The 22,555-nt window shown below is 46.0% G+C and overlaps 1 protein-coding gene across 1 annotated transcript in view; it reads left to right on the forward strand.

Annotated features, from left to right (window-relative positions):
* The window catches only part of spop (speckle type BTB/POZ protein), a gene marked incomplete at its 3' end in the record, with an annotated part of 56,575 nt that overhangs the window by 10,657 nt on the left and 23,363 nt on the right, over positions 1-22,555 (forward strand). The window contains 2 exon segments of the mRNA XM_080775161.1: positions 9,758-9,793; positions 9,796-9,876. Of these exon segments, the coding sequence (XP_080631287.1) occupies positions 9,758-9,793; positions 9,796-9,876 (117 nt within the window).

Genomic DNA, 22,555 nt, shown 5'->3' on the forward strand with positions numbered 1-22,555 from the left:
CTGACGTCGACGTTTAAAAAAAAAATCTTTAAAAATGTCTGGAAAAACCTCATGTTTCTATATCGGTGGTTCTCAATATTTCAAGGAACCCAAAAACTGACTGAAAATATGTTGTTCCAGGGACCTCCCCAGAAGCAAAGATTTGAGTTAAAATGTTCACTCTGTAATAATATATATTCAAAGATTAGAGGCACAATTTTCCAAAAATAGCAGACCTACACAAGTTCATATGAGCTTGTAGATCTGCTATTTTTCAATAGCAGTATAACATAATGCTATAAAACACCAAAAATGGGTTCACGCCCAAAATGGGTTAAATGACCCCCGAAGACGGGGGAACGTTGGAAGTGAAGTGAAGAGGATCTCATTTTCTCGTTCTCCTCTGTTTCGGCGTCCCGTGGGGCTTTTTGGCTGTAAATGGTGCGCTCTTTGGTGCGCGCACACACACACACACACACACACACACACACACACACACACACACACACACACCTCCGCCCACGCACCCCCGTCCCTGCCCACCTCCAATCTTCTCATCATTCCCCCCGGGGGAGAGAGAGAGAGAGAGAGAGAGCTGGGCGCTCTGCTCTGCTCTGCTCCGCTCACCCCGTCGCAGGAGAAAATTACCCCACCTCCAGCGCATTGTGACAGGAGAAGAGGCTCTAGTAAGAGCACCGTTTAAGAACATGGGCGGTATATAACCCATTCTGACCTGAGATCAGATTCATACGAGGTTTCCACTGGACACACACTGGTCTGATTAACCCATTCTGACCTGAGATCAGATTCTAAAAATGTCAGCCGTTCTTCGATTTAAAAAAAATAGCAGACCTACAAGCTCGTAGCGCGCCACTCGGTGGCGCGCTATGAGCTTGTAGGTCTGCTATTTTTCAATAGCTAAAGCATAACATGATGCCAACACCAAAATGGGTTCCCGTTCAGAATGGGATAAAGATCGCTATCTATCTGTTCTGGATCATTTAGAATCCAATTTAATCTAGGCATGCATGGCCCTGCAGGGACAAAATAAGGCCAAATAAAAAAACAAAGTGGCTTTAATTAAGAAAACCGTGGACTGTTTATGTGTCACCTTCTCTGGCGTTTGGTTGGTTCACACTCTCAATCCCTGTAGTATAAGCGACAGTAGGAATCTATATATTTCTCTTTCTGTCCTTTTTTTATACCTCCTGGAATAAGAGGCAAATAAACCTCTCTCTTTCTCTCAGAAGGTTTTCTTTTGTTGTCATAAATATAGAAAAAGACTTGATTTCATATAAATGGAGAATCCTCTATATATACAAGACGAGGTGTTGCGAACGGAGTGTCTGAAAGCTGTACTGTATAAAACGTGGTCGCGTGGATTGTACTTTGACTGGTTAAAGCCAGCCCATTATCATGATGTCGCTCCTCCGACATCACTCAGCCCCCCCCCCCCCCCCCCCCATCCCCATCCCCCCCCCCCTCCCCCCTATAACCATCACCAGAGACAGCACATGCCTCTGGATCTTTTGATGGTCCCTGCGTACTAATGGAGATGGATGCAGGCTGCACTACTAGCCCACCACCAACCCCTCTGCCCCCAAACACATGTATACTCCACTCTCTGTCTGTCTACATGTCTGTCTGTCTGTCTGTCTGTCTGTCTGTCTGTCTGTCTGTCTGTCTGTCTGTCTGTCTGTCTGTCTGTCTGTCTGTCTGTCTGTCGTGCCGTCTGTCTGTCTGTCTGTCTGTCTGTCTGTCTGTCTGTCTGTCTGTCTGTCTGTCTGTCTGTCTGTCTGTCTGTCGTGCCGTCTGTCTGTCTGTCTACAGACAGACAGACATGTAGACAGAGTGGAGTATGTGTTTGGGGGCAGAGGGGTTGGTGGTCTGTCTGTCTGTCTCTCGTGCTGTCTGTCTGTCTGTCTCTCGTGCTGTCTGTCTGTCTGTCTGTCTCTCGTGCTGTCTGTCTGTCTGTCTGTCTCTCGTGCTGTCTGTCTGTCTGTCTGTCTCTCGTGCTGTCTGTCTGTCTGTCTGTCTGTCTCTCGTGCTGTCTGTCTCTCGTGCTGTCTGCATGTGTCTCCATCTCTCGCGCTCTCTTTCTCTCTCTCTCTCTATCTCTCTCTCTCTCTCTCTCTCTCTCTCTCTCTCTCTCGTTCCCCGGACACATCATTTCTCTCTGTTGCTTAATGTGCTGCTTCTCTCCTAGGAGACCGCACTAGGCAGGTTGTAACTTGTCTCTCGACACCCCCCCTCTCCCCTCCTCCCCTCCCCTCCCTCGTGCCAGAGAGAGAGAGCAGCGGGCCCCCCTGTGCAGACCGTGCCTCTGTGTGTGTGTGTGTGTGTGTGACAGCTATACCGAGAGGAGAGATGGAAAGTTCTCGTCCTCTCTCGTTTCAAGCTGTTTTGTATTCAAAATACCTTGCCTTGTTAAATCTTCCCTCCCTCCAGACGGACGGCCGGTCTTTGTTGTGTTCTAGCCAAAAGCTAAGTGTGCTTGTTGTGTTGTGTCTAGTATAATGTCGGTCGAGAGAGAGAGAGAGAGAGAGCAGGTTTTTTTTGTGACGGGCCGGGCAGCATCCTTCTTGCAGTTAACCCATTTTGACCCGCAAACGATTCTACAAATGTCTTCTATCCTATAATCTTTAATCCTGACTGTTTTCTTGAAAAAGCCATGTTTCCATGTCAGTCGTTCGTCGACTTTTCAAAAATAGCAGACCTACAAGGTCGTAGCGCGCCACTCGGTGGCGCGCTATGAGCTTGTAGATCTGCTATTTTTCAATAGCTAAAGCATGACATAATGCTATAACACCAAACGGGAGTTCCCGCGCAGAATGGGTTAAAGGTTCCAACATCTCTCGTTGCTTCACTTAATTGAAGCTCTCGGTATACACAGAGAGAGAGAGAGAGAGAGAGAGAGCGCGTGTCGTGTCAGAGACGGTTGCCCTCGGTAACTGATGGAGGCGATCAAGCCATTCTGCGTGGGTGAACGGGGGGTGGGGGGGGGGTGGAGGGCTAATGGAGTAGAAGTTATTGGAGTCTTTACATAATCAGATGGTATTGACACCGGGTGGAAAGGACGTCAATAAGGCGTGTTTGTGCTGACACTAGCTTATAGAGCTCATTCTTCAATAAAGATTAGATTTTCTTTCCGCGTGCACGTGTGTGCGTGTCTGTGCGTGTGTGTGCGTGTGCGCGTGCATGTTTATGTGATTGAGAGTGTTTGTCAGCCAGCTCTGTTTTTGTGTGTGTGTGTGTGTGTGTGTGTGTGTATAGTAGGATTACACACCTAAATCAGATACTGGTGAAAATGAACGCGGCGCACTTGGTGTATGGATTGACACGTTTGCTACACTAGCTGAAGGCCACGTGCTGCCGCGGCGGCCGGCCGCGGCTAATTGACGCTTCAGATCAATGCGGGGGGCTAGTGCGAGGGAGGGAGGGGGGGGGGGAGCAGCGGGGATTGCTTTTCAGCACAGGCCAATATAGAGAGTCGTCGTGTTGATTTTTGTTGATAAAGTTGGGTATACACGTGAGGGACTGGCAGAGAGAGTAGCATGACAGACGGGTGGAGGAGGGGGGGTGGAGGGGGGTGGGGGGGGGGGTTGTGGGGGAGAGAAGAACAGACAGCGTGATTGTGTTGGAGGCAATCCTGGCTGGTGTGTGTGAGTTAGCCGCGGCTCCACTGTTGACTCTGGCTGCCGTGTTGGCCGTTTAGCCCGTTCTGACCTGAGATCAGATTCTACAAAAAAAATGTCTTCTATATATACATCCTGACAGTTTTCCATTCTGACCTGAGATCAGATTCTATACAAAATGTCTTATATGGTTTTCTGAAAAAGCCATGTTTCCGCGTCAGTCGTTCTTTCGATCTTTCAAAAATAGCAGACCTATACAAGCTCGTAGCGCGCCACTCGGTGGCGCGCTACGAGCTTGTATATATCTGCTATTTTTCAATAGCTAAAGCATAGCATAATGCTATAACACCAAAAGGGCGTTCCCGGCCAAAATGGGTTAGAGTCGCGCGCAGGCTTGCCAGCCAACCGTTTTCCTGGCCACCTTTTGGCTCCGTGTGCCAAGCGTGCCCCAGAGCCACGGACCTGAATATGGATGCTCTGCTCTCACCAAAAACACCCTGGCATGCAGAGCTCTGCTGTGCCCAGACCTTTCTGTCTCTCTCTCTCTCTCTCTCTCTCCCTCCTTCCAATGTCCTGCCCAGACCCCTTTTTTTTCACCCCCGGTCTCCCCCCCCCCCCCTCTCTCTCTTCCCTTTCTCTTCAATCTTATTCTATCTCTTTTTCGCTGGCTTTCATCTTTCTGACGTCCTCAGACACTCAGAACTTGACAGGTATCTTGGTACCTCTCACTCAAACTCCCACCCCCTCCCCCTCTCTCTCTTTCTCTCTTACACCACGCACGCACGCACACACACACACACACACACAGTCACACACACACGCACACACGCAGTCTTCCTCGCTCACTCTCCTCCTCGCTCTGTCTCACAGTTGGTTTAGTATTCGGCCTGTGTTCTGCCTCTCTTGCTACCTTGGTCCGCAAGCTTTGTGGAAAACGTGAGACACCACAGTGGTCTGACCTGGAGTTGATTCTGTGCCAGGGCAGAGCGTCTTGCTCCGGGGTCAGAGACCCCTGATAGGGGAGTGGCATTATCACACGCAGGCAGGCAGGCACGCACACACACATCAGCAGAGTAAAACCCATCCTTTACTGATCTGCATTTCCTCTCAGCCTTCACCATCTCTCCTCTCCTCTCCTCTCCTCTCCTCTCCTCTCCTCTCCTCTCCTCTCCTCTCCTCTCCTCTCCTCTCCTCTCCTCTCCTCTCCTCTCCCTCTCCTCTCCTCTCCTCTCCTCTCCTCTCCTCTCCTCTCCTCTCCTCTCCTCTCCTCTCCCTCTCCCTCTCCCTCTCCCTCTCCCTCTCTCCTCTCCTCTCACACCTTACTTTAGTTTAACTCAGCCAGACACAGCCGGAAGGGAAGAACTTCACACGCTGCTATAGTCTTTTTTTTCATAACCCAAATGTCACCACTTCACAAGAAGGAGATGTATACCGTCCTGGGACTTTGTTCCGAGTCTGAACATGCTATATGTTTTCATCAATCGCAGTTTAAACTTTAAAGGACACACATGGAATTGAAGCACATGAGTATAGTCCTTTTGCCGTCTGTCAACGCACGCAGCCCCACGTGGTGCCGTGTGTGTGTGTGTGTGTGTGTGTGTGTGTGTGTGTGTGTGTGTGTGTGTGTGTGTGTGTGTGTGTGTGTGTGTGTGTGTGTGTGTGTGTGTGTGTGTGTGTGTGTGTGTGTGTGTGTGTGTGTGTGCACATGTGTGTGTGTGTGTGTGTGCACATGTGTGTGTGTGTGTGTGTGGAGGACATGTGTATACAAGTTTGATTCTTCTTTTCAGCCATGTTGAGGCTGTGGCTTTGGTTGAGAGAGCTTTGAGTCTCTGCAAAACTGACAACGTCTGACGGAAAGAGCATCGACATCGACTTCTGTAATACACACAGAGGCGAGGAGAACAATGAATAAGGAACAATGAAAAAGAAGGGGGAGGGGAGGAGGGGAAACTGCTGTTTGGGATCTGCGATGTGTGTGTGTGTGTGTGTGTGTGTGTGTGTGCGCGCATGCTTTCAGTTCCTGTGCATATACACAGAGTCTCCAGAGGGGGATTAGAGGGACCCCCCTGCATGAGCGGCAGAGTGAATAACTGCATATATGCACTTCAGCCTTCCGTCACTCTCCTCCTCTGCAGCCCCCCCCCCCCCACCCCCGCCCCCCATCACCACCACCACGATCACCATTCAGGGCATTTAACATGTACTGTAAAGCCGGATTTATATATACTATGGCTGTCGGGGTTAGAAATTTAAGGTGACGATGAATTATCGCACGGATAATTGGCATTATGCGATTTAATTGTTTTTTTTGCGTTGAACATTGGGAACATTACAATCCGTGTTTCCGTTTGCCTTTTAGGCGTCGTAATCGGAAAATTGCACAGGGAAGATATTATGACAAATGACTTAAAAATGCAAAGAAATCACTGTCCGAATTTTTTTACAAAATAGTTGATCTAAAAGCTTATACAACACGTCACAAAGGGACAACGCAAGCGTGTAGATCTGCTATTTCTGCAATTTTTTTGAACATGCATGGACATCTTTCAACATGGAAACTATTGACGATTTTAAAATATGCATAAATAATTGAGATTATCTGAAATAATTGATGAAATGATTAGGCGATTATACGTAATAGTTGTGACAGGCCTATAATGTATATATACCACTTGACGGTGTCGTGCTCTGTAAAATAGCCGATCTACAAGCTCACAATGTGTTGCGCCATCCCATGCGTCTATCAAGGACTTATAACCCGGAACCTGGAACACATCTGCGTCACCTAAAGCTTTTAACCACTATTTTAAACTTAAGCTGTTGGAAAAAAAAGCAGACCTACAAGGCACAAGATTTTTCTTTCCTTCAAAAATAGCAGATCTACAAGTTCGTAGCGCGGCGAGCACCGAGTGCCATGCAGAAACCTGTCAGGATTTAGAAGACGTTCGCAGAATGTGGTCTCAATGGGTTAACCCATTTTGAGTCGGGAACCCCTTTTGGTGTTAGCATCATGTCGTGCTTTAGCTATTTAAAAATAGCAGATCTACAAGCTCATAGCGCGCCACTCGGTGGCGCGCTACGAGCTTGTAGGTCTGCTAAAAATCGAACAGCGACTGACATAGAAGACATTTTTTCGAATCTGATCTCAGGTCAGAATAGAAAAAACTGTCAGGATGTATACTGTAGAAGACATTCTTAGAAACTGATCTCAGGTCAGAATGGGTTAAGAAGTTCCAGTCGCATGAATCCCCCCCCCCCCCCGTCTGAAGGCTACACCCATCATCTGACTATGTTGAAATAGTGGCTACAGTCTAGAGGTCTGGAGCAGCGGAGGGAATCACACAGCGTGAGTTATATACGTGCGTGTGTATATTGCCATGGAAGTCGCCGGTTATTGATGCGTTACGGCCTATACTGTGAACTCATTCGCCCTCCCTTTGCCCAGAATGTATTCTCTATTGATGGTGTAACTGTAAATCCTTGACCACAGTGAAGTTGTCTGGGCTGGTTCGTTGGTGATGCTGTCGGTGTTGCATTTTCCCCCCGGTTATGATTTATATGTCCACTTATACCCTCACAGGGCCATATAAAAAAAAAAAGGCCATAAATCGCAAAGCTATATATTCCTTCATGCATTTTCTGTTTTTCCTTATTTCTGCTGGTTGGGGAAGCATTTTCTTAATGGGCACTGCATGGACTGACTTGATTGATGGCTATAATTCTGTCCATGGAGGTTATTAGGAATGGTTGCATCATGTGACATGAGCCGAGCCATAGAGAATCTAGGTATTTTGCAGTCACTTGACTCCGCCTACACACAACGTGCGAGGACAGAGTAAGTGCCGTGAAACCTGGCCAATCGACAACAGTATACGGGCGGCTGGCGTGTAGCCTTCTGGCCACCTTATAGGCTGTTTATCCAGGCTGACAGCGTGTCGCGGGTTCGAGCCCCGATCTCGACGACCTTTGCTGCGTGCGTGTCACCCCTCCCACCCACCGCTCTGCCCATTTCCTGTCAGTCTATACTGTTCATCTATCAGTAAAGAAAATGAATTCAATCCGCACTTCCAGTCGAGTAAGAGTCTTTATTAATAAAGATAGTGCAGCAGCAGTCATACCAGACAGACAAACGCGTTTCGGCGTGCAGGCCTTCGTCGGTGTCAAGATTGGCAGTATAAAGCAACGGAAATGACATAGTTATATAGAATTGTTGTTCAATTAAAAGGGACTATATACACTAGCCGTGTCTCATTATTAAAGACATACATAGTAGTGAACATGCATATTATTATAAGAACAAAAAAGGTTATTCATAGAAAACTGTTTAACACCAATTCTTCATTTAGACCTTTAGGAAATGCAGTGTTTAAGAAATGGATCCAAAATGCTTCACGTTGCGATAACACCCGATCTCTGTCCTCCACCTCCCTTTAAAGGGGTGATACTGTATGTTCTATGGCCTTGAAGAAACCGAGTCAGGGTACATAATGTCCAGTGCTGTTGAAGTGTCTATTATAGCTATGGGGGGCTTTTTCTTCTTTTGTCCCGATATTGCTTTTATGTTCAGTGATTCTGGTTCTTAACCAGAATGACAACTATATGAAACTGTCTGAGTAGAGCGGGGCCTTTTCCCTTGAAGTGATCTATCAGTAAAGGCAGCAAAAAGCCCCCCCCAAAAAAATCTTAGTATGGAATGAAGTCCTATACAGTCCTGCAATGCAAATACATTGCAGGAGCGAGCAGTTCTTTCAGTTGCTGCCAGCGGGGGGAACAGGCAGTCAAAAAAAAAAAAACGAACTGACAAGAGACAAACTGGTGCTGAACGTTTTTTAAAAGGAATTCATTGAAGTCAATGAGAGCCTGCATGGACAAGGATATGAATAAATGTCTGTGTAAATAAGACATTGTTTTCCGAGGCGCTCGTTATTTCATTGAGGTATATCTAACCGGCACAGAGTGATCTTTTGACTGGCCAGTAAAGTATGCGCTGTCAGCATAATTATACAACCGTCAGTCAGTGACAGCCTAATTGACAGTTTTGACAGGTATATGCATCTGTGTATTAATATGTACTGATCAGCACACACACACACACACACACACACACACACACACACACACACACACACACACACACACACACACGGTCACACACGGTCACAGACAGAGCCCAGCGCACGCTGTGTCTCTGTCCGTGGTGCTGAAATGGGCTGAAATCCGTTCTCTCTCTCTCTCTCTCTCTCTCTCTCTTTCCGTTTGTATTTGTGTACCAATGAAATTGCGAGTGGAGCAGGCGGGGTAGATCACCATGCTGCTGTGAGTGAGAGTGGGTGGTCAGAAATAAACTGCAGCTTTCGCTTAGAGCTCTGCTACAAAGTCACTAAGGATTGCAAGAAGTAGACATCATCAAACCTAGCATCTGTGTGCCATGGCTCCCTCTGTCACTATACTGTGAATTAGATGAAACCAAGCCCCCCCCCCCCAGAGTGAGTGGCTGGCCAACGTTTTGAAGCCGCCGCCCCACCACGCCGCTACTGGCCAAAGCTGGAACTGCAGGCAGTGTTTTTTTTTGTATTCTTATTCCAAGCTCTCTCAGTCACAAGCCACACTAACTGATACCATTTCGTCCCATTTTTTTGTTTGGTCCTCTCGCATGCGATTGATTGTAGCTGCCTATGGTGATTGTTCTTGAAGTGCAATGCCCTCACAGCGTGTGGTATTACATGTGCTTTGTGTCGACTTACAGAACACATCCTGACACTAGTCAGAGATAATTGGCACTCCATAAACACACGATAATTGGACTCCTTTGATCCCTGCAATTTCCTACTTCCTGGCCAAAGAGGCATAACAGCTCCGTCTCATGCTTACTGCTAGTGTTTATGAAAGAGAGAGGGAGAGAGAGAGAGAGATTCGGTTTTCTTCTGAAGTGTTAAAAGCTCCCTGCAGGCGATGCTTCTTGCATCCAGCCCGTTTCTCCATTGTTCACGCTTATGTCCCTGACTCATAACACAACACACACACACACACACACACACACGCGTGCGCGCCAGCGAACGTGCGCGCGCAGAGCCTGCTTATATTGTTAACTTCTCCTCATAACCTTGTTTTCCCCCTTGTTTGTCATCATGTTTTTCGCAGAGAGCCAGAGGGCACACCTCTTTGTCCAGGGGAAGGACTATGGGGTTTCAAAAAAAAGTTTATAAGGCGGGATTTCCTGCTTAGACGAGGCGAATGGGCTGCTGTGACCCTCTTCTGTGAGGTATAGGACCCAATGCAGCCCCACCTGACGTTCAGCTATATAGGACACTGGGTTGTTTGGTTTATATATACGTCATGACGGGAACCCCTTTTGGTGTTTTAAGCATTGTGTTATACTTTAGCTATTGTAAAAAAATAGCAGATCTACAAGCTCGTATAGCCCGGCACTCAGTGCCGTGCTATGAGCTCGTAGATCTGCAAAAACAACATTTTATCGTGAAAATGTGGCGCAAATCTTTGAATATATATTCTTTCACAGCGAACATTTTTAACTCATGTCTTTGCTTCTGGTGGTTGGCCCCCCTACATCAGACCCCCATCTGAAACATATTTTCAGATGGGGGTCAGCATCCAATTACATATCGTTTTTGGGGTCGTTGACATAATAGTATAATTATGATAGTTTGAGACTGACAGAAAACTGTCATGATTCAGAAGACATTTCGTAGAATCTGGTGTCCAAATGGGTTAATGAACACGACACAATCAATGTAATGTTAAACCTGTCGGATTTAGAAAGGATGCTAATCACGGGTAAAAAGTAATGACCTAAAAAAATACAAAAATACAAGACAAAATGCAAGACACTCAAGAAAACGAATAAAACTATTAAAAACGGCCCCGCTCGGCATCAGAGACTTCTGATTCTTCTTCTTTTGTCTGTCGTGAAGGACATAGTGGACGATGAACTCTCTGAGCTTGTATTATTCTCCTTTTAATTGGTATTTGTGACAAATATAGTAAGTTCACCTCTGACACGAGTCTGCAAATATACATTACGCACTTTTCGCTTTTTGACTTTGGTAACTCGGTCTCCTCAAGAGAACTACCAAAATTCATTCATTCATTCATTCATTCATTGACTTGATTTGACTTGATTTGATTGTTTTTTGTTGTCATTTACAATATGTATTGATTCCTTGTTCTATACATTATATATTTGTATTGTTGAATACGTATAGCCTACAGGTTTACTGTAGATTCCCTCTCTGAGTGAGAATACGTATAGCCTACAGGTTTAGATCCTCTCTGAGTTAGAATACGTATAGCCTACAGGTTTAGATCCTGAGTTAGAATATGTATAGCCTACAGGTTTAGATCTCCTCTCTAAGTGAGAATACGTATTCTACAGGTTTAGATCCTCTCTGAGTTAGAATACGTATAGCCTACAGGTTTAGATCTCCTCTCTGAGTTAGAATACGTATAGCCTACAGGTTTAGATCTCCTCTCTGAGTGAGAATACGTATAGCCTACAGGTTTAGATCTCCTCTGAGTGAGAATACGTATAGCCTACAGGTTTAGATATCCTCTCTGAGTGAGAATACGTATAGCCTACAGGTTTAGATCTCCTCTCTGAGTGAGAATATGTATAGCCTACAGGTTTAGATCTCCTCTCTGAGTGAGAATACGTATAGCCTACAGGTTTAGATCTCCTCTCTGAGTGAGAATACGTATAGCCTACAGGTTTAGATCTCCTCTCTGAGTGAGAATACGTATAGCCTACAGGTTTAGATCCTCTCTGAGTGAGAATACGTATAGCCTACAGGTTTAGATCCTCTCTGAGTGAGAATACATGTCCTACAGGTTTAGATCTCCTCTCTGAGTGGATCTGATTGACATTCGGCCCACACAGGCTGAGCTGTGATCCTGTGATCCCATATAGGCTTCATGGCTGCTGTGCATCGGCAATTCCATTGTTGTTTCTCTCAGCTGTAACACAGGGGGCAGCAGAGGTCAGCTCTCCTCTCCTCTCCTCTCCTCTACTCTCCTCTCCTCTCCTCTCCTCTCCTCTCCTCTCCTCTCCTCTCCTCTCCCCTCCCCTCCCCTCCCCTCTCCTCTCCTCTCCTCTCCTCTCCTCTCCTCTCCTCTCCTCTCCTCTCCTCTCCTCTCCTCTCCTCTCCTCTCCTCTCCTCTCCTCTCCTCTCCTCTCCTCTCCTCTCCTCTCGTCCAATACGGAGTGAAGAAGAGGTTAAACTTTTCTGGCTATGTTAATGCCTTAGTTGTAATGCATGGGCCCATGAATGTTTAACCCATTCTCGACGGAAACCCCTTCTGGTGTTAGCATTATGTTATACTTTAGCTATTGAAAAATAGCAGATCTACAAGCTCATAGCGTGCCACCGACTGGCGCGCTACGAGCTTGTATAGGTCTGCTATTTTTGGAAAATCATAAAAATGCGGCACAAATCTTTGAATATATTATTCTTTCAGAGCGAACGTTTTTATTTTATTTTGACGTCAGGTCTAAATTGGTTAAAAAGTATGGCAGTGGCTGTTTAAAACAATTCTAATTAACCCTGCGGGGGCACGCGGTGGAGCCTGGAGAGAGAGAGAGAGAGAGAGAGAGGACGTCTTGAAGAAGTGTTCCATTTTTTGGTGGAGGAGCGACGCTGTGTGAGTCTGTTTAAAGTGTGGCCAAACTACAGGGGTGGGCGGGGCCGCAGCGCTTCTACACGGCCATGTGGGATAGGGGCGGAGACGTGTGTGTGTGTGTGTGTGTGTGTGTGTGTGTGTGTGCGCACGTGTGTGTCCTCTATATGCTTAGTGTCTCTCGGCCCCTCTCATTTGGACGTGATCCCCCCCCCACCCTCCCCCCACACACAAACACACAATTTCAATTCAATTCAATTCAAAGGGCTTTATTGGCATGAGAAAACATATACGTTTACATTGCCAAAGCAGAAAGAACAATACAGCAATACAATCAAAACAAGAATGATGTACTTTTCTTTTTTCGTTAAGATATTTTTTTGCGGCTTACGCCTTTTATTGGTTTTTTGAAGGGACAGACCGTAGGCTGACAGGAAACGGGAGAGAGATGGGGGGAAGACATGCAGTAAAGGCCGTGTCGGGCTCGGGAGTCGAACCCGCGGCACACTGCGACTGGATTACCAGTCGGGTGCCCAGACGGTTACGCCACCGCCTGGGCAGAATGATGTACATTTGAAGGTCAGAATCTTCAATAGATCAAATTCTATTGTACCAAGATCACTCGATGCTGGTATAGTGCAGGGATATATACACAATGATTAGTCTTTAGGGTGGTTGTGTTCCATTTGGTATCCTTCTCCTATCACAGCAACTCACAAATCTTGCTGCTGTGTTTGCACATTGTTGTACTTCGCCCAGCAGATATGGGAGTTTTTTGTCATTGGTCATGTTTTCAAAATCTCCGTGTGTGTGGTTGTAATCTGTGGGAAGTATGTGTCTCTGATGTCTTGGTACAATGGACAGATGGTTATAGGAAGTGTAGCTCGGTTTCCACTTCATTTTGTGTGCAGTGGGTGCATATAGTCTGTTTTCTCTCGGGATACAGGTCTGCCTATGACGGCCTTTCTCGATCGCGAGACTGTGATCACTGAGTCTGTACCTAGTTAAGATCTTTCTTTGTTTTGGGTCGGTCACGGTGCTCAGGTATTCTGCCACTGTGTATTCTCTGTTTAGGGCCAGATAGCACACAATAACACAGATAACACACACACACACACACACACACACACACACACACACACACACACACACACACACACACACACACACAATTCCCGGTGGACATACATTGCCAAAAACCAGGACAATCACGGACGAACTGCAATGTAGTGTTGATTTTGACAGCAAATTTTAATTTTGTTTGTCTTTTATATATATATATATATATCATATTTTAGTCATCTGCAATGTTTTAGTGTTGGTTAGTCGACTAAATATCATAACATTTTAGTCAACTAAAATGTATTTTGGGCCGGCCTTGATGTCGTCATATAATGTCTGATTTTTACAATTGGTTACATGCTGAAAATAGCCGTAGATCTTCCATTTTCAGCCTTCCTCAGTGAAAATGGGTGCATCGTCGACAGACATCTTTCATCAGAGCTTTAGTCGATAAACTCAACACTGCAACGTGGGCTGCGTTGGGTTTGTGTGATTAGACACATTTTAGAAAGGGAAAAATGAAGGTATACCTTTGTTAAAACCAAAGCCCACTGTGTGTAATAATGCATGTGCACTGAACTCCGTCAACAGCAAAAAAGTGTGTGGGGAGGCATGGGGCGTATTTGAGGTTGCCGGTTGAAGTCCTCGGCGTCTGTTTTCCCCTCTGTAAATAAATATCTGCCTTTCTCTGGTAATTACCCGGCCCTGTTAACCCATTCTGAACGGGAACCCGTTTTGGTGTTTAGCATCATGTTATGCTTTAGCTATTGAAAAACAGCAGATCTACAAGCTCATAGCGCGCCACCGAGTGGCGCGCTACGAGCTTGTAGGTCTGCTATTTTTTGAAAAATCGAAGAACGACTGACATTTTTAGAATCTGATCTCGGGTCAGAATGGGTTCATCAGACCAGTGTGTGTGTCCAGTGGAAACCTCGTATGAATCTGATCTCAGGTCAGAATGGGTTAATGAGCGGGGGGGGGGGGGGGGGGGGGGGGGGAGCTGGCAGCAGCAGCGGCGGCGGCTGCTATCTTGGAAGTGGGACACCACGTGAAATAAATGATGAGGGTGCTATTGTGAGGTCTAGTATATAGCTTCTCCCCTATGTCACATGGACAGGGCGCACTGGAGGGGAATTCGGGGGCGTGGAGGGAGGGAGGGAGGGAGGGAGGGAGGGAGGGAGGGAACGGTGCTTGAGTCTTTCTGGTTGTTTTCCATGTGACAGTGAAGCCCAGTGTTTACTGTCAAAGACCTGGCTCCGCTCTCGTCCAGATGGTCCCGTTGTACATCTGAGGAAAAGAGGGATCGCCCCTGAGCCCATTGCTCTCTCCTCTCTCCTCTCCTCTCCTCTCCTCTCCTCTCCTCTCCTCTCCTCTTCGTCTTTTACCCTCTTATCTCACATGCAAGACCTGCAGTCCACAACCTCGTACTTACACACACACACACGCACACGCACACGCACACACACGCACGCGCACTTGTAGTGGAGTAAAAGTGCAATATTTGCCTCCGAAATCTAGTGGAGTAGAAGTAAAAAAGTACCTCAAAATTGTACTTACTGTAAGTACAGTACTTAAGTAAATGTAATTAGTTACTTTCCACCACTGACACATGTACACGCACGCACACACACACACACACACACACACACACACACACACACACACACAACATTTCCACGTCCTCACTCCGACGGCCTCCACCCCTTTCTCTCTCCTCCTTTGCTCAGCTTCGTTTATCCGTCCTCTCCTTCTCCTCCCGTCTATCTGTCTCTCCTTCTGCTCTCTTCTCATCCAGTGTAGGGCAGACCATGCATGGCGCCAGACTGCCAACTCATCCAACCTCCCCACACACACACACACACACACACACACACACACACACACACACACACACACACACACACACCCTGAGAGTTTATTTTTCACGCTCGCCCTCATTTCTTTCCCGCAGTAGAGCTCTGTATTTGTATTGTATTTGGTTTTTACTGAGAATAAGGTTATAGCAATACGTTTAGGGTTATAGGCATAGTTTTACTGGGGTTAAGTTTTAGGAATAGGGTTAGGGCTTTGGCACCTTTTTTACTGCAGGTTAAGGTTATAGGAATAAGGTTAGGTTTAACAATGTACAGCCTTTTGAGAACTTCACGCGTCGTGCCATTGGCAAGACGGTGGTTTTGTCAGTAAAATTGTCAGAACGTTGTCAGTGAGAAAGGAGGGCAAATTTGCAAAGGCAAAGCATGTCAACGCTATTCAGATCATCTTTTATACAATGAAAAGAAGTGTCGAAAAGTGACACTGTTTCCAGAAAATATGCAGGAAACGTACAGTACAAGAAAGCCTGAAGTGTTGGAATGGCACATTGTATAGGCATAGTTTATTGAGGTTATATGTGTTAGGAATCCCAGGCAGAGCAGTTATAGGCCGCGGTTGTACGCCCGAGGCGACTGTGTTCTGAAGTGTTTTGGTATTCCTTTAAAACGCATACACCATAATTCACACAGGAAAGAGTCAGCAGCACAAGCCCTGCCATGTCCCCCCCCCCGCCCCCCCATGCTCACCCACCCCCCACTCTTTCATTCTCCATCCCTTGCTTCCTATATGGCTCTCTCTCTCTACCTCCGTCTCTGCCAAAGTCCTGGACAACCTGCGGGTCTTTAATGAGCAGATAGCTCACATTAAAGGTGCTGCGTTGGCTGTCAAAGGAAGAGCACCGGGGACAGAGAAGAGAGAGAGAGAGTGAGACAAAGAGGGAGAGAAGGGCAAGAGAGCGAGATGTGGAGTGTGTGTGTGTGTGTGTGTGTGTGTGTGTGTGTGTGTGTGTGGGGGGGGGGGGGGGGGGGGGGTTCTGGTATATACTGTGACAAAAGACTGAAGAAAAGGCCTCCTCAGAAGATGAGCGAGCACCGAGGGAGGAAGCAACAAGGCATGGAGGGTGAGAGAGTTGGCTGGCCGGGGTGGTACAGGAGGGATGGAGAGGATGTTGAGTTATTACAAATGTGAGAAGAAAATGTGGATCAGTCACGTCTCTCTCTCTCTCTCTCTCTCTCTCTCTCTCTCTCTCTCTCTCTTATTTCGTCTCTGATTTAGCTGTACTGTACCAAGAGTCTATCTTTCTGTTTCTTGTTCTTTCTCTGACAGTACTGCAGCCATACAGTATATAAAACATCTTCCTCTGAGGTCAGACTTATCATTACATCGCCTTGATGCCACATTTGAAGTCGTTAAGTCGGGCACATGAAGAGTGCACGCAGGTGTCGTCGCCATCAGTAGATGTGACTCACACCTGGGTGACTTTGTACTAGCAGCAGTGCGTTTGGCCTGGTAGGGCAGAGCCCATGTTGACTGACAATCCAAGCCTTATATATACTGTCATGGCTTGAATCTGTGGTGATTTTATTTCTGCTTGCCCTGAAAAGAAGGCCCATGTTAGGCGGCAGGCCGAAGCATGTAGGTTTTTATTATTTTTAACACATTGGAAGACGTGTTTAGCCTATACAAGTGTCTTGTATATTGATTAATGGTAGGTCCCTAAGCTATATAGCTAAATCTCGGTATAGCGCTGGAATGGTAGCGCGATGATGGCCTATATGACCCGAATATCTAAATGGCTGAGGCGCTCATTGGGTCACGGTCTGTTTACCTTTTCCAGATGCTTTTATCTCAGATTCTAATCCCAGATTCCCAGTTCTAATCAAAACGAGCTTTGTTTACGGACACGGTTGCAAAGGTTTATATCTTTCAGGTGACTTAGATTATGCGCTCGGATACACATACATGTTTTTGAAAATCTTTTTAAAATTATTATTAAAAAACAAAATGTAAGAAACAAAAGTAAATAAAGGGGACCCATAAAAATGTGTCCGCAAACCCACAAATGGGTCCAGACTCAGTGTTTGGGAACGAGTGGACTAAAAGGGTATAAAAGAGGGCTTTTCTGGAAAAGTACGAGAATTACCTTTTTTTTTTATTATTACTTCAATTTTATCCCGCGATTTTGCAACCCATTTTTTCACCCAACAGTGTCAATTATCTATATGTAAACACTTCCTCTGCCAACCTGGGGAGAGCAACGGACTGACCTCATGCTTCCTTCTATGCATGAGGAGTCCGCCACGCTGCTTATTTTTTCACCTGACAGGGGGGTGAGTTTCCCCCGGTCGGACGTATACAGTACTGTAGCGTGTGGGAGGAAGGAACACGTTATTCCAACCAGTTCCATCAGGCTGGCCAGGGGGAGGCAGTTTAGAGACCAAGTAGGAGATTTATGGGAACATATACTGTAACTGTATACCTTGACGGTTATCTTAGAAACGGGGTGGATTTGTCGTCCACCTTGAGGCAGTCAGAGGTGAAGTCAGAGAGGCTAGATAACCTCCCGCTATCTGACATGGACTCTGCTCCCCTCACACATTTAGCCCATTTTGACCTGGGAACGATTCTGCAAAATGTCTTCTGAATCCTGACTGTTTTCTTGAAAAAGCGATGTTTTTCCTATGTCAGTCGTTCTCAAACACTTTCATGTCACTTTTCGCGATTCTTCAAAAAATAGCAGATCTACAAGCTCGTAGCGCGCCACCGAGTGGCGCGCTACGAGCTTGTAGATCTGCTATTTTTCAATAGCTAAAGCATTACATAATGCAACACCAAAAGGGGTTCCCGCCCCAAAATGGGTTAAAAATATCTTTGTCAGATACGGTTTGATATAAGAAGATGGGCCACTATAGAGGGTGTACCACATGCACACGTATACACCACAGGGTCGGCTTTATATACACAACCTGCCAAATAGACCCAGCATTTATGCCGGAGGAGGAGGTGGTACAACAATTGTTAAAACTGTCACACATTTACAGAGAGGTTTGCAATTTAAGGAACAGGCTGGATGGAACAGCCGGCTACGGAGTCGACATTTCTCTCTCTTCAGAGAGGAGTGCAAGCGGGCATGCTCAAGCAGGTATACCCAGTTGGCAGCCGTTCAATTCTCTCCTCTTTTTTTCTTTCCTCCACCATTGTGCCCGTGATTCATTGCACGCAGTAAGCAGACGACGAATGTGTTTCCGTATAACGCATGCCCGATCGCAGTCACAGTTAAGGCTATAGCCAGTCAGAGCTCCTTTTTTATCGTTTATATAGCTCTCTTTGCCCCAGCTCTCTCTCTCTCTCTCTCTCTCTCTCTCTCTCTCTGTCTTTCCCCCCTGGAGTGACACGGTGGTAGGAGAATAACCCATTCTGAACGGGAACTCATTTTGGTGTAGCTATTGAAAAATAGCAGATCTACGAGCTTGTATAGGTCTGCTATTATTTTTTTTTATCGAAGAACGACATTTTTAAAATCTGATCTCAGGTCAGAATGGGTTAATAATCAGACCAGTGTGTGTGTGTGTCCAGTGGAAACCTCGTATAATGAATCTGATCTCGGGTCAGAATGGGATAAATGAGCAGGGTGCTGATGTTCAGCTGTTTCCCCTCCTCTTCCTCGTGGCGTTGTAGCGCGGGGTTTCAGCCTCTCCTGTCGGCGGGTAAGCACTTTGCCGGGTGACAGCACCCATCCTTCACCGGGGCCGCGCCATATGCCGCGCTGCTGTCGGAGGAGACGACTGCAGATGCTTCCAGATGCTCCCTCTGTGCACGCTATACACAGTGCGTGCGTGCGTGCGTGCACGCACACACACACACACACACACACACACACACACACACACGCACGCACTGAGAGCGAGGGAGAAGGGGATAAAGAGCGAGTGGGGAAAAAGGGAGAGGACGGAATTTTGTGTACCTGAAATGTGTGTCGTTTTGTTGAGGCGTGGAGAGAGAGAGAGAGAGAGAGAGAGAGAGAGGGAGAGAGAGAGAACCATTTCCATGTGAAGTGAAGAAAAGGCTTAACGCTGTTAAAAGTGAAAAGGTACAACTAGAAAAGGTGCACTCAGTAGAGCGCCATGCAATCTCTTCCAGGACGGCATATGCCCTTCGACAATAACGTGTGTGTGTGTGTGTGTGTGTGTGTGTGTGTGTGTGTGTGTGTGTGTGTGTGTGTGTGTGTGTGTGTGTGTGTGTGTGTGTGTGTGTGTGTGTGTGTGTGTGTGTGTGTGTGTGTGTGTGTGTGTGTGTGTGTGTGTGTGTGTGTGTGTGTGTGTGTGTGTGTGTGTGTGTGTGTGTGTGTGTGTGTGTGTGTGTGTGTGTGTGTGTGTGTGTGCGCGTGCGTGTATGAAAAGGCAGTGGTGGAAAGTAACTAAGTGCATTGACTTACTTTTACTCCACTACAATTATTTGACAACTTTAGTTACTAGTGCCCTATATTTGCCCTAGTGCCCTATATTTGAAAATAGCCGATCTACAAGCTCATAATTCATTTCAATGCGACACATTGTGAGCTACTTATTATCACATATATGTTTGAAAACTTTTGATACATTTTGAAATTTTGACTTTTACTTGTATTGTAACTGTATTGATACTTTTATCAGTATCATGACTAGATAAAGTGCCCCTCGGGGCACAGGTCTCTACCAGGGCAGGTCAGGTTGTGGCCTCCTGGTGGCGCTATAATAGGCCAATGTGAAAAGGGTGGCATTTCTTCTTACGCCTTGGATGGCAATTGGATGATTTGAGGCATTTTGTTCCAAAAAATGTGTTTTGCAAAAATCCACCTGTTGGTGGCGCTATAACAGGCCAATGTGAAAAGGGTGGGATATATTCCTCAGCCTGGTAAGAAAGTAAATGGCATGCTATGTGTTCATGGTTTGAGGCGCTTTGTTCAAAACGGGCCAATGCTGCAAACTTTGACAGCCAATGTTAGCCAATTAGGATGGAATATGAAATATCGGTCTTGAACACACATAGAGATACTGTGTAACGATTTGTGGAATTTCTGGACAGAATCTGGAGGAGTTAATATCAAATATGTAATAACAAAGATGTTATTTGTGTCCAAAGTGGCCACCGATTCCGCCTGCCCGCACCTAGTGTTAATCATCAGTCCATCCACATAGATCGGATATCCAATTCATAGACCAACAATCACAATCCGCATTTCAAATAATTATTATAATGGTATTATCACCATTGTTCGTTTACTTAGTTTTACGATTAGTGAATACCGTACATTGTTTTACGTCTAGCGTCTTTTTCTGACCTTTTGGACACAGAATATGAATCAGATCTTGGTTAAAAATGTATATTATTTTTAATACATGTTAAACTTAAAACAGCAGTAACTTTTTTAACAACTATTTGTCATATTATGTTCCACAAAAATATAAATTATATGTTTAAGCAACAACAATCCTTCCATACATTTATAGACCCTGCTTGGAGACGCAATTTCTCTAGCTCTGACTTTGGCTCCGTCTGCCTCCATTGCTCTATGAAAATAGCCAACAGGACTGGCAGCTGGCAGAGTCTGGTAGGCGTGCTAATTCATGCCTAATGAAAAATGACAACATCTCAGAGAATGTCATTAATATTTTCCGCATTATTTCACCCGCCCTCTCTCCCTAAACGATGCCAATTAATGTCATTTTTATGACCCGTGTCCGCACCCAATCCGTGGATATCTGTGGGTATAAGCATTTTGTGTAGACAGATGATTGGGTAGATTTCACTCCACATAGCATGGTGGGATGTTTATTCCATAGTCTGGAAGGATGATTGATCTGCGATCGGTAATTCGCAAAAAAATGACATGGTTGTTGGTGGCTGATTTGAATTGAAGGTCTTTGGCCTGCTGCCAGTGTGCACAAGAAATATCACCCTGATCGTCCTCTTTGAGATATTAGCTGTAGACAGACAGGCAACGACAGGCCGATTAAAAAGTCAGAGCATCCAAGAAGGATAGTCAGATGTTGATATGAACGACAGGAGAGACTGCATCTTTGTTTCGTTTTTTAGCAAAATATACACACTTATCACAGTACCATTCTTAGGCCTATAAGCTCAGAGCATAAAGCTTAAGATTTGATGTTTTTTTTTACTCTTATTTTCACTTTCATTCTTAGTCTTTATTGTACTGCAATTTACTAGGAAGCTTGCACAAAATAATTTCACATTTTCAGTTAACCCACGTTGTGACTGCTGGTTGGCAGCTGTCTGCTTTTGCCACTTTTCAACAACAACAACAGCAACAGCGGGTCTTTTAAATTCCATCAGTGGCCATTTTGCTTCTCCAGAGTGAAGACAACAGACATGGAGCATGCCAGCAAGACTTGCTTGCTTCTTCTTTCATTGGGGGCCCAAGCGAGTGATTTTAAATGGAGCCTCAGAGTCTCAAAGCTATCAGTTTTGTGATTGTGAACAAAACTACTTAAAGAGACCCAAATGTCTGCCCGCTCGAAGACAACTCACAGAGGCCCTGTGCACCACCACCACCAGTCGTGTGACGTGTGCGTGCGCGCGCGTGTGTGTGCATGTGTGTGTGTGTGTGTGTGTGTGTGTGCGCGCGTGCGTGCCTGCACACATGCATGTTCAGTACACATGCATGCTTGTGCACGTGTGCCTATAAGAGAACAAGGTTGGCCAGGCACAACACACTTGGCTGTGACATGGCGGTGCAGACTGGGACAGCGGTTCAGCAGCTTGAGTTCAAATCATGCATGAAATATGCCTCTGTCTGTGCAGATCCACCACAACACCTCTGTGTGTGTCAGTAGGTACGAGAGGTCTTGCTTCCATGCTGCTATAGCCTTTCTGCACACCACATCTTCAGTATAACAGAGGCAATCTTGAAGTGTACACGCATGGCCACAACATTACTTAACCAGTTTTTTACATCTAGGAGATGTGCAGCGAAGTGAAAAACAGATGCGTTCCAGGTCTTCATGGGTTCAAGACCTGAGGCCGATTCAGGCATAATCCAAATGTTCAAAAATGGCAGATGTACAAGCTCGCACCGTGCGGCACGAAGTGACCCGCTGTGAACTTGTACATCTGCTGTTTTGGAACAGCCAACGAGTAAAAGTCTTAAAATGACACGGACGCTTTCCCGGTGTTAATGGTTATATATTGCGTGAGAGTGTGTGGGGTTTTTAAAGAAACATCCTGGTGTCGTTGAATTCTTCGCTCATCTGTGTAATTATTCCCTGCGCTATTTCAGACCTATAGGTCGTCGTTCGGTACGAACGCCGCGTTGCCAGATGTGTCATTTGGGTTTGTCGCCCTCCGCTGATTAGAGAATTCCAGCCCATTGACATCTGTCAGATTCCCATGAAATATGTTTGCTAAACAGGCATCACATGCCAACGACATATTACATC

The sequence above is a fragment of the Protomyctophum bolini genome (genome assembly GCF_963924005.1).
Source record: "Protomyctophum bolini genome assembly, chromosome: 11".
Taxonomy (NCBI): Eukaryota; Metazoa; Chordata; class Actinopteri; order Myctophiformes; family Myctophidae; genus Protomyctophum; species Protomyctophum bolini.